Raw genomic sequence first — 12,328 nt, 5'->3', positions numbered from 1 at the left:
ATTAATCATTAGTCATTTAATATGTCTTAGAGGTTGAAAAATGTATGGTCGTAACACGCTTACATCAAAAGTGTGCCTTTCCCTTTTCCACTATTCACTAACACCCGTTTTCACGAAAAATGTAAGTACCCTGTTTTAATGATTTTTTTATTAATTACTTGACGCTTATTGAAGTTGATCAAACTCCCGTGGTTTTTACTTTTTTATCAACGTGCCTAAAGTTAATGTTGCCAAAAAATGTCTATCCAATTATTTTACAATTAATATTTTACATTTTTAACGTTACTGCAGCACAGATTATTAAGTAAAACATCGAAATATACTCACATATTCAAATACTTCCTAACTCAGTAGGTAGGTTAGTACTACCGGTAACAATATAATATTATGTAGGTACGTGTCGAAGACCGTTTGCCAATTCTCTATTTGTAATGTGAAAAACGTTTGGGTTTATTGAACCGAACACTCATGCGTATTGGTTCACCAGTGTCCAGTGCATCATTAATCTCGAAATATTTTTTATTGTGCTATAAGCCGGATTTCAATAGAAATATTTTTTATATAATATAAATTATAAATGTACATTTCATAATTTATATTTTAACGGCTACTACATAATATAATATATTAATGTAATTAATAAATTGTAATTAATTACAATAATGTATGTTTTTAATTAGGCACCAGTTACTTTAGACAGGGTTTGAAAATACCAAGTTTTAGAGGTTGAAATATTCACCAATGTTCTACACGAGTCATTTAGTCAAAATTAGACCACCAAATTATTCGGGTGAATTAAATGTATACATAGTTTGTGTGTTTACAGTGTTTACACGGTTTTATTTTTACAGTTTTTTTTTATGGTATAGATTAATATGGGTAAGCATAAAATAATACAAATATTTGGCACATGTGTTTAACGTATAATAAATAATATTATAATTCAATAACGAATGACCCACTTTCAATTAATTATAAGACTTAAGTTTTTGGATATATTTTTTAATTTCAGAAGAACATTGAATGCTAACACTGATACAAAGTTATTATCCTACTTTTAAACAAAGATTCTGGTTCAGTCGCAGGTACTCTTAATTATATTTTCTTATTGAAAACTTCTTGTTTTTGGTTTCAGTTTTAAAAAATGAGGTATTTTACTAAAAATTGAATTTGTTTAAAATATAACAAACTCGTATTTCATCACTACATCTCTAAGTAGTAAATTCAAAATACTTATAACTATTATAACAAAATTTTTTAAATCGAGGGAACTAAAAATATAATAATTTCGAATTGTGTGAGTAAAGTTCTAGTTTTCAATCTTTTTTTGGATTATTAAATTCTGACTAGGTTCTTTTGAGTTTGGTTTTAGTTTCTATTTCAATTGTTCATCGCCTCCTATAGGCCTTGCAAGTATACCGGCGAATACGGTATCAGTCACCGCATTTATAAATTTATATTTGTAATTTTTACTGCGTAAGCAGACGTAAAATAATATAAAGTCAGAAAATTTCTGCAGATTCAGACTGCAAATACAAATTATTTACACGCATTTAATTTTAAATTCGTTTAGTTGGCGATTGCACACGTATCGTTTAATATATAGACACTAGACAGTGTACCTGCAGCTGCAATAAAAAAATAAACAACTTTATCGGTCAATTTCCAAAGTTGAGTTAGTCGAAATAACCAAGATAAAAATGTCAATAGAAATTCAAAGAATATTTTTTTAATTATTATTTATTATTATAAAATAAATAATTGTGAATGATGGAATAAAGAATACGTCTTGTCTTGCGAAAAAATGCTTATAAAATATACAACTATACGTACGTAATAACTATTAAGAGGACGTGTCACGGAAAAAAATCACTCGAAAAATTCCTTTAAAAACATGTTTGCACGTTCCAATAACATGGGTTACTGAGTGGTTTGATCATAAAAACACCTATGAACAAAATTGCAGAGGAGATTTTTATCTGGTTCCGTAAGAAGCCCGATTTTTGAAATTTTCGTTTCTAAGTCCTGAAAATAACTTTTAAAAAATTAAATAAAAGTGTATTGTTAATCATGATATATTTCATGATGTTTTAAAGATATCAGAAATCGGGCTTCTAACGGAACCAGATAAAAATCTCCTCTACAATTTTGTTTGTAGGTGTTTTTACAAATAAACCACTCAGTTATTACCCATGTTCTTGAAACGCGCAAAGTATGTTTTATAAGAAAACCGCAGAAAATTACGCTCGTCAAGTGCTGCGCCCGTAAGCAGTGGCAGCGTTCGATACTACGTGTTATACCACCACACCACACACGGCAGTACCATACTATGGTCAAAACAGGTTTTTATCGCAGCCGAGCGCCCGTATGTAGCTTATAAATAACCAGATAAGAAAATGATTATTTTATTTGTAACAAATATTATTTAATTTGGTTCGATTTAAAATATTTTGTATTGGTATCCGAATTCTATACAAATAAAAACTATACTTTTGTTCATCAAGCAATACGGTTTAATGAAGCGGTTTACAGTAAAAATACCTATTATAAAAATTGTAAAGGAGAACTTTTTTAACAATCGTAAGAAATCCGATTTTTGATATCGTATTCCAATCGTCCAATATCGCATAGGAAATTAACAATTTGTTTTTACTTTTTATCGATTAATTATTTAACTAATTAATAACAATATAAAAATCGGACTTCTTACGTTTGTTATAAAAGTTCTTTTCCACAACTTTCATCATAGGTATTTTTACTGTACGCCGCTTCAATAAGCCGTATTACTTGAATTATACGAAACCAAGTTTTTATGCCATATTTTGTTCACTAGGGCGCCTTCACCCTTCTCGCCTTCACCCTTCACCCTTCACCCTTCACCGCTCTTCATATCCGAATTTTATACAAATAAAATCTATAATATTGTTCTTCAAGTAATAAGGCTTATTTAAGCGATTTACAGCAAAATAACCTATTATAAAAATTGTAAAGGAGAATTTTTTTAACAATCGTAATATATCCGATTTTTGATATTGCATTCTAATTGTCCAATATCGCATGGTAAATTATTAATTTTTTTTTTTACTTTTTATTGATTAATATTATTTATCTAATTATATAAAAAAGGTGGGTAAGTGGATGTCACTCTGCTGTACAGTAGGTGACAAGTGGGTCACTGTAATGGATGGTGTTAAATTTGAATTCAATGATATAATACCATTGTATAAGAAAAACGATTCTGAACGAATACGATCAGATGATATTATCAAGTATATTTGATGATATTATTGTGAATAAAGTAATTTATATATAACCTATTTACGTGGAACCTTGTTTTAAATTTTCAATCCTAAGCTATAAAAGTTGAACATTTTATAAATGTTCAACTACAAAATAATTATTAAATTTGAAATTTGATAAATTTTGTCAACATTCGAACTTGTATTTTTGATGTATTTTTAATATTTTTCAATTGCTATTGTAACATTATATCAGGAGCCTTGCATTAAATTTTCACGCTTTTTTACCCATCAAATACAATTTTATTGATATTTATAGAAAAAAAAACTAAAAATATTGAAAACTGACTATGTCCGTAAACAGCTCAAAAAGAGTCAAATTATTTTATAAATTTTATCGTGTATAAAAAATGTTAATATAAACATTCAGTGAAATTTTCAAGTGTCTATAAAGTCATTCGTTTATTAATTACAACAAAATAAGAAAACCGTTACATGAGAAATCAAGTGAATATCAAATGTTGTAAAAATATGAATTTAAAACGCTCATAAATATTTAATTTGACTTTAAGGAGACAATTTTTTTTGATAAAGGAAGACAAACTTATGAGGAATCTTGTATTACATTTTAAAATCTTAAATTGAAAAAGAAAAATTTTTATGAATTCTGAACTCAAAATAATTTGCTCATTTTCGTGATCTTTTTTCCGTATTTTGTCAATATTTGAACTTTAGATGCTTATAAATAAAAACTGTGACTAAGGATTTTTAATATTTTTCAAATGTCATTGTATCAATATAGTAGGAGCCTTATATTCAATTTTCAAGCATTTTTACCTAACAAATAAAGTTTTATTGACATTCATAGAAAAAAAAGGTGGATAAGTGGATGTCGCTCTGCTGTACAGTAGGTTACAAGTGTGTCACTGTAATGGATGGTGTTAAATTTGAATTCAATGATATAATATCATTGTATAAGAAAAACGATTCTGAGCGAAAACGGTCAGTCAGCCTATGATATTACCAATTATATTTGATGATATTATTGTGAATAAAGTAATTTATATATAACCTATTTACATCATGGAGCCTTGTTTTAAATTTTTAATTCTTACCTACAAAAGTTGAACATTTTATACATTTTAAACTACAAAATAATTATTACATTTTAAATTTGATAAATTTTGTCAAAATTTGAACTTTAATTGCTTATAAAAAAAAATTGTGCCTATATATTTTCAATATTTTTCAACTGCTATTGTAACAATATATCAGGATCCTTGCATTAAATTTTCACGCTTTTCAACCCAACAAATAAAATTTTGATGATATTTATAGAAAAAAAAAACTAAAAAAATTGAAAACAGACAATGTCCGTAAACAGCTCAAAAAGTGTCAAATTATTTTCAAAATTTAATCGTGTATAGAAAATGCTAATATAAACATTCAGTGAAATTTTCAAGTATCTACAGTCATTCGTTTTTTAATTACAATAAAATAAGAAAATCGTTACACGAGAAATCGAGTGAATATCAAATGTTGTAAAAATATGAATTTTTTAAACGCTCATAAAAATTTAATTTGACTTTCTTGTAGACAAGGTTTTTTTGATAAATGTAAACAAACTTATAGATAATCTTTTATTACATTTTCAAATCATAGATTAAAAAAAAAAAATTTTTATGAATTCTCAACTCAAAATAATTTGCTCATTATCGTGATTTTTCCGTATTTTGTCAATATTTGAACTTTAAATGCTTATAAATAAAAACTGTGACTAAGGATTTTTAATTTTTTTCATCTGCCTTTGAAACAATAACCTAGGAGCCTTCTATTAAATTTTAAATTTTCAAGCTTTTTTACTCAATAGATAACATTTTATTGAGATTTATAGAAAAAAAAAAGGTGGGTAAGTGGATGTCGCTCTGCTGTACAGTAGGTTACAAGTGGGTAACTTTAATGGATGGTGTTAAATTTGAATTCAATGATATAATATCATTGTATAAGAAAAACGATTCTGAGCGAAAACGGTCAGTCAGCCTATGATTTTACCAAGCATATTTGATGATATTATTGTGAATAAAGTAATTTATATATAACCTATTTACGTGGAGCCTTGTTTTAAATTTTCAATTCTTAGCCATAAAAGTTAAACATTTATAAATTTATAAATTTTTAACCACAAAATAATTAATAAATTATAAATTTGATAAATGTTGTCAAAATTTGAACTTTAAATGCTTATAAAAAAAAATTGTGCATATGTATTTTTAATATTTTTCAACTGCTATTAGAACGATATATCAGGAGCCTTATATTAAATTTTCACGCTTTTTTACCCAACAAATAAAAATTTATTGATATTTATAGAAAAAAAAACTAAAAAAATTGAAAACTGACAATGTCCGTAAACAGCTCATCAAGAGTCAAAATATTTTCAACATTTTATGGTGTATAGAAAAAGCTAATATAAACATTCAATGAAATTTTCAAGTATCTACAGTCATTCGTTTTTTAATAACAATAAAATAAAAAAATTGTTACATGAGAAATCAAGTAAATATCAAATGTTGTAAAAATATAAATTTCAGACGCTCATAAAAATTTAATTTAAGTTTCTTCTAGACATTTTTTTTTTGATAAAGGTAGACAAACTTATGAGTAATCTTATATTACATTTTCAAATCTTAGATTTAAAAAGAAAATTTTTATGAATTCTCAACTCAAAATAATTTGCTATTTTTCGTGATTTTTCCGTATTTTGTCAAAATTTGAACTTTAAATGCTTATAAATAAAAACTGTGCTTTTGAAACAATAACCTAGGAGCCTTCTATTAAATTTTCAAGCTTTTTTACTCAACAGATAAAATTTTATTGATATTTATAGAAAAAAAAACTAAAAAAATTGAAAACTGATAATGGCCGTAAACAGCTCAAAAAGAGTCAAAATATTTTGTAAATTTTATGGTGTATACAAAATAGTAATATAAACATTCAGTCAAAATTTTATGTGCCTACGGTCATTTGTTTTAGAGTTACACCTAAAATCAAAATCGATTTTCTCGAAAACAGATTTTGTGTAAAAATTCCCGTTTTTCCTTAATTTTTCTTTTGTTTTTCACGTCGCTTGTGAAAACTACTGGGACATTTTTACTTTCGACCCCCCAAAGTACCAACTAGATTCACTTTCCTATCAGAAAAGTTACTATTGAAGAAAATCCAAGCACTTTTACTGTCCTAAAAGGTGATGACAGAGACACAAATAAAAAAAAAATAAAAATAAAAAAAAAACACACATCATTGTAAAACCAATACATTCATCGCTTCGCTCAGAATCTAAAAGACTAATAAAATTGGAAACAGAAAATGTTCCTAAACAGTTCAAAACAAATCAAAATATTTTGAAAGTTTTATCGTGTATATAAAATGCTAATATGAACGACCAGTCAAAATTTCATGTGTATACGTTCATTTGTTTTAGAGTTACACCAAAAACCAAAATCGATTTTGTGAAAAACTGATTTTGCGTAAAAATTCCCGTTATTCCTTAATTGTTGGTTTATTTTTCTTGATGTTTTGAAACGTTCCGGGAATTTTTTACTTTTGTCCCTCCAAAGTACTAACTAGATTCTTTTCAATACCGGAAACGATGCTGAAGTATAAAACCTATTAAGCATTTTTACTGCACCAAAATAAAATAAAATAATTAAAAACACATTATTGTAAAATCAATACAATCATCGCTACAATCAGAATCTAAAATAGGTACCTAAAATACCTACTTAATACTTATATTTTGTCTTTAACTGTTATTGTAAGTACATCATTCATAATTTATTGTACCTAAAATCTTTGTTAACAAATTGCCTCCAAATTATCTATCTGAACTTGAACTGATATTATGATTTAAGCTTAATACCTAGAACTCGGCACCTGTTACAAGTTGAATTTTAATAAACATTTAATATCTTATTATAACATCCATTTATTAATAATCACATTTCAAAGTTTCATCCAGTATCGTTAAAGTCTATGGATCAGAAATTACCTCAACTTGGCACATAATACATTATACAACATAACTACACACATATGTTGACTATGTTAGTTAACTAACAGTGCTCTCCAAAGCGTTACCATCATAATTAAATAACTCTTAATTTTCAATATCTATGTTACAGTTACTAAAAAATATATGTTTACAAGAATTACAATTAAATGTATTTTTTTGTTTCTTATAGTCAGCAAAAGAGGGTTTCCAAGTTCCAGATAAACTAGGATATCAATTTATAACATGGACTACCTACTCAATTATGTTTTCTTCTGTTCATACATATATTTCGTCATTACCAGTTTCAGATGGATGAAATTGAACAACTGTATAATGATTTTATCATTTTTGAAATTAAATAAGATTGCGAGGAATAAAACATTAAATTATTGTTAAGATTCTAAAAAACAAATTATTGTTTATAAAAATACTATACATTTAAATTGAGTTAAGTTGTTCACTTATACCTTTGTATAAGTTTATAATAATTGTAATAAATATAATTACATAAGAATTTATATTTAACTTATGGTCTCTTGGGCTAACTCTAGATCGAAGATTAACCTGGGCCCACCATATTAAATCTAAACGACTAAACCTAAACTCTCGGTTACGCCTTCTCAAGACATTTATTAACAATAACAATTACACTAATATCAACACAAAACTGCTCATATATAAATCTTTAATCAAACCAGTCTGGACATATGGCATTCAGCTATGGGGTAATGCAAAAAAATCAAACATAAATAAAATACAAACCTTTCAAAACATAGCACTCAGGAAACTTTTAAATGCCCCTCCTTACGTCTCAAACCACACTATCCACACTGATCTAAAAATAAAATTAGTACACGAAGAAGCTATAGCTCATTACCAACGCTTCCACAATCGTCTTACCTCCAACAGCAACCCGTTAATACGAAATCTCGCAGTCCCTACTATTCCTGGAAACCCACCTAGACGTCTAAAACGGAAATGGTGTCGTGACCTACTTGCTCACCCCTCTCCCATCAGTTAATCCAAAGACCGAGCACCAGTTTTGTTTAAATAATTTTATAAAAAAAAAAAATCAATTAGTGAGTGTCATTAGTGACTTCTCACCTCAAGTGTAGCCTGTTATAATTAACTCTTACCATATAAGCTTATTGTGCCCCTAAGGTACAGATTGTTTATCTCAAATAAAAATAATAATAAAAAAAAAAACTTATGATTAATACAACAAATAAATAAATTACTAATTGGTACAATTTGAATATTCCAATTGAAAATTGTTCAAAGAACTTTGCATGTTAATTTTTCTTAAACTAATAATATATTAATACCTATTAATAATAATAATAATCTTAATATACCTAACCGAATATAATTCCAATTTCATTTTAAATATATACAGTACGGCACAGACATACAGTGTAAAATATAAATACTTATAATCTATAACCATACACTGAATATTAAATTACGAATTGAACAAAGCTTGAGTAATATAGTGTTGGTACATTTAACAGGCAACATAGTGCACGGAATCAGCTAGTATTTAATATATAGATTTACAATAAATAGCTGTTTAAATTTAAATATAATAATAATAATAATGACACTGTTTAACACTTAAACTATAATAGCCTATATCAGTGGTGTTCCACGGATTCTGAAATTTTTTAAAATTTAATTTATTACTTTTATAATATTTTATGCTATATATGCATTAATTAATATATTATACAATATAAAAACTTATATAAATACTGTTTTATTTTACGGCTATGTTAAGCGTTAATATTAAATGTTATATACCAAAATATTATTACTTTTTTGGGATGTTGACCGGGGTTAGTGTAAAAATATAAATTACAATTAAGTAAACTTGGTGTGTGAAGACAATTATTATTGAATTAACCAAGAGTGTTATACAGTTAACAAATTAACATAATATAGTCATAGTTGTCTATCATAAAGTACTGTTTAGACTTATACTATATATTAATAATATAAAATATTATATTATTATATATTCATCAATAGTAATTGACTACCTGTGTTACATAATTAACATATTATAAATTATTACATAAGTATAAAGGTATATCAATTACATTAATAGTTTAATGTAATTTAATTAGTTATTACTTATTATGTTAGAAATATAAATGTTTTTTTGTTAATGAAGCGAGAGACTAACAATACGACAATTAATCGATATCTTAATATGTTATAAATAATACACAATACTTTGGTACAATATAAAACTCAATTAAGGTTAAAAAAAATTTTATCTGAACGGTTATACCATATAAATATACATCATATTAATATGTACTTAGAACAAAATAAATTAGCTTGAATACAACAATTCAGTCATTAGTATTAATTTTCTGTGTATATTAGATATGCATTAAATTGGTATGATAGGCAGTAATTTGTTTTGAATTCCACAATATTGAATATATAACTTCAGCAATATTTATACGAGATAAATATTTCAATTTTAATGACATTGAACATAAAAATTAACGTATAATGATTTATTTCCATTGTTAATTGTTCAAATAATGAATCCTTATAATATGTAAGATTGTTATTTAAGTTCAATAAGTTGATATAATAATTGAAATTCAGCGGCCAGTGATATTGTGATAATGTAATTTATTGTTTATTCAACCTGTTATGATATTTTTCATCCATGATAGTGCTATTAACAGTTTTTTCCGCTTAATGAGGCAAAAACATTTCCCATATTGCCGCAAAAGCGCTGCCGGTTAGAGTTATTTTGAGGTTAAGAACAATATTTATATGGCATTCGGGGTTATTTTTATGAACTATATTATTATATTATTTTCTCCGAACATATAAACTAGTTGGCTTATAATAAACTAGCTATAATAGTTTATATGGTCGAAGGTTATTTTAATCTTATATAATACTATAATGCCATAACCTCAAAAAAAGTCTGCGGGGCAGCGCTCAATTGTACAGCGGCCAAATTTTGAAATGGATTTGCCTCACTAAGCGGAATGCTGATAATGTATAGTTGTCCGACCAAGGTGGATATATAGAGGTGTAAACACTTCCCATCTTTTACATTATGATAGTGGGCCGAAAAAAGTACACCACTTGTAACTGCCACCAGGAGCGCTGACTACCCGATGAAGGCTCAAACACATTCAATTTTGTATGGCACATTATGCAATTTAGCATTTTATTCTAATTAATCTAATTACTAATTAGTATATTTAGTAATTACGAGGACTGTGGACTTCATGATCTAATAATTAATATTTTAAATTTTAAATAGTGTAACTTAATTTAATATGTACAATGTGTGTATATGGTACTTTTAATTCATATATTTTAATATCCAGATTGGAAAACATGTACCAGTAGTTAAGTAGTATTTTACTATTTTATATTTATATTATGGTAACTTAATGTTATTTGCATCAGTATGAACATTGTAGCTGAGTGGTTCAATTATATTTTTTTCTTTTATATCAGTGACCAATTCAGGATTATTAATTATTTCATTTACAGGCTGTATAGACATTTAATAAATATTATTTAAATTAATGAAGGAATGTGTTATTGTTTCATAATATTATTATACCTTATATTTAAATCACTGGGTTTATTCTTTTTGCGATTGTTTGGTACTATTGACCTTTCCATTGGAGGTTTTCGTTTTTTAATATTTTTATTGAAATAAGATGGTAAATTAAGGAAAATACATGGTATAGCGTTAGCATTTAAACTAACTCTCTTGAGCTGATGTTTTATTTCATTTCCTGCTGCATCCTCAAATATCCTATATGAAATAATATCTTCAGGAGCAAAATGGAGTTCACATACTCCATCTTTTTTGGTTAATAATCTATCTGCTCGTGGAATTTTTAAATTCCATGTATCAATCATGTTCTAAAAAGTAATGAATTATTTACCCTAATATGAACTTTTCATTGAATATACATATACATAATAATATAAATATATATTAATTATTAATTAGTATAAGAAATATCTACCTCAGGAGGATGGAATACTGAAGGCAGTTTTACTCCCTGCTGTTTGTATATTTTATTTTGTTTGGGTAACCCAGAGTTACACCCAGGTACAAAACACTTAAGAGGCATACTACAATACTCGATAAGTTACAAAAATAAGTTTCATACCACCTTTTGTACAAAAAAAGTAGGTTGTGTAGATACTTAAAAGAATGCAAAAGCCAAAAGAGGTACACTAGGATAATAATATGATGTAAATAGGTACTATTATTATACACATAAATAATTTCCATAGAGACATTGAGTAGTGAGATGGTATTTTCAATAATTCCATTATTAGAATAACTACAATATGTTTTTACAAAAATAAACATATTATGACAAGTAGTGGTACCAAATTAAGGAAATAACAAATTTACAATTAGGTAGGTACTTTAATCAATATATTTCAATATGACAATCATTACAATAAATTCATAAATTTAAATTTTTAATTATAACACAAATAGGTAGGCAACATGTCTACAACTACTCCACAAATCAATATTCCCAAAAAAAATGTGGATAATTATCAATAATTGTATAATTGAAGATAGATTTATGTTTCAAAATTATTTAATAAAAATCCATCTAAGTTATTCATTATTTAAATTAAATTGATATCTTATATTTTTATTTTTTATGGCATTACAACTTGCAAGCATTCAGCATTGTAAATCGTATTTTCGTATAGAAGTACGAACATTATGAGCCTTCATCGGGTAGTCAGCGCTCCCGGTGGCAATCACAAATGGTGTACATTTTTCAATCAATTTATAATCAGAGTGTTTACACCTCTATATATCCACCTTGTGTCCGACCTTATCTTCCAAGACCGTGGTTAGTAGTAAACAATTTTAATTTATAACCTCAAAATAACGATGAAAATGTTCTTTTAGTAAGCGGTTTGCTAATGTGTTCACTGTTCCATAAAAGGGTGTGAGTAGGGTCATGGAGGTGAATCGGGTCAGTGTCTTGTATTTTTCTTATTTAATGTG

The 12,328-nt window shown here is 26.7% G+C and overlaps 1 protein-coding gene across 1 annotated transcript; it reads right to left on the bottom strand.

Moving 5' to 3' along the window:
• Nucleotides 1–10,708: 10,708 nt before the first annotated feature.
• LOC132941890 (uncharacterized) lies at nucleotides 10,709–12,272 on the bottom strand. The gene is made up of 3 exons (XM_061010116.1): nucleotides 11,313–12,272; nucleotides 10,905–11,205; nucleotides 10,709–10,827 (listed from the first exon to the last, which is right to left on the bottom strand). Exons 1-3 carry the CDS (start codon nucleotides 11,418–11,420, stop codon nucleotides 10,709–10,711), a joined length of 528 nt encoding a protein of 175 aa, XP_060866099.1. The 5' UTR covers nucleotides 11,421–12,272.
• Between the last annotated feature and the right edge of the window lie 56 nt (nucleotides 12,273–12,328).

Source organism: Metopolophium dirhodum, chromosome 3 (assembly GCF_019925205.1).
Source record: "Metopolophium dirhodum isolate CAU chromosome 3, ASM1992520v1, whole genome shotgun sequence".
Classification (NCBI taxonomy): domain Eukaryota; kingdom Metazoa; phylum Arthropoda; class Insecta; order Hemiptera; family Aphididae; genus Metopolophium; species Metopolophium dirhodum.
Note: the sequence above shows the minus strand (reverse complement) of the source record. Positions and strands in the feature narration are given on the sequence as shown.

Bases quoted from the DNA above. Each gene is read 5' to 3' on its own strand.
- LOC132941890 (XM_061010116.1), bottom strand. From the start codon at position 11,420: ATGCCTCTTAAGTGTTTTGTACCTGGGTGTAACTCTGGGTTACCCAAA. The intron at 11,206-11,312 runs GTAGATATTTCT...ATTACTTTTTAG, and splicing joins CAGTATTCCATCCTCCTGAG to AACATGATTGATACATGGAA. The intron at 10,828-10,904 runs ATATAAGGTATA...AAATGTCTATAC, and splicing joins GAATAAACCCAGTGATTTAA to AGCCTGTAAATGAAATAATT.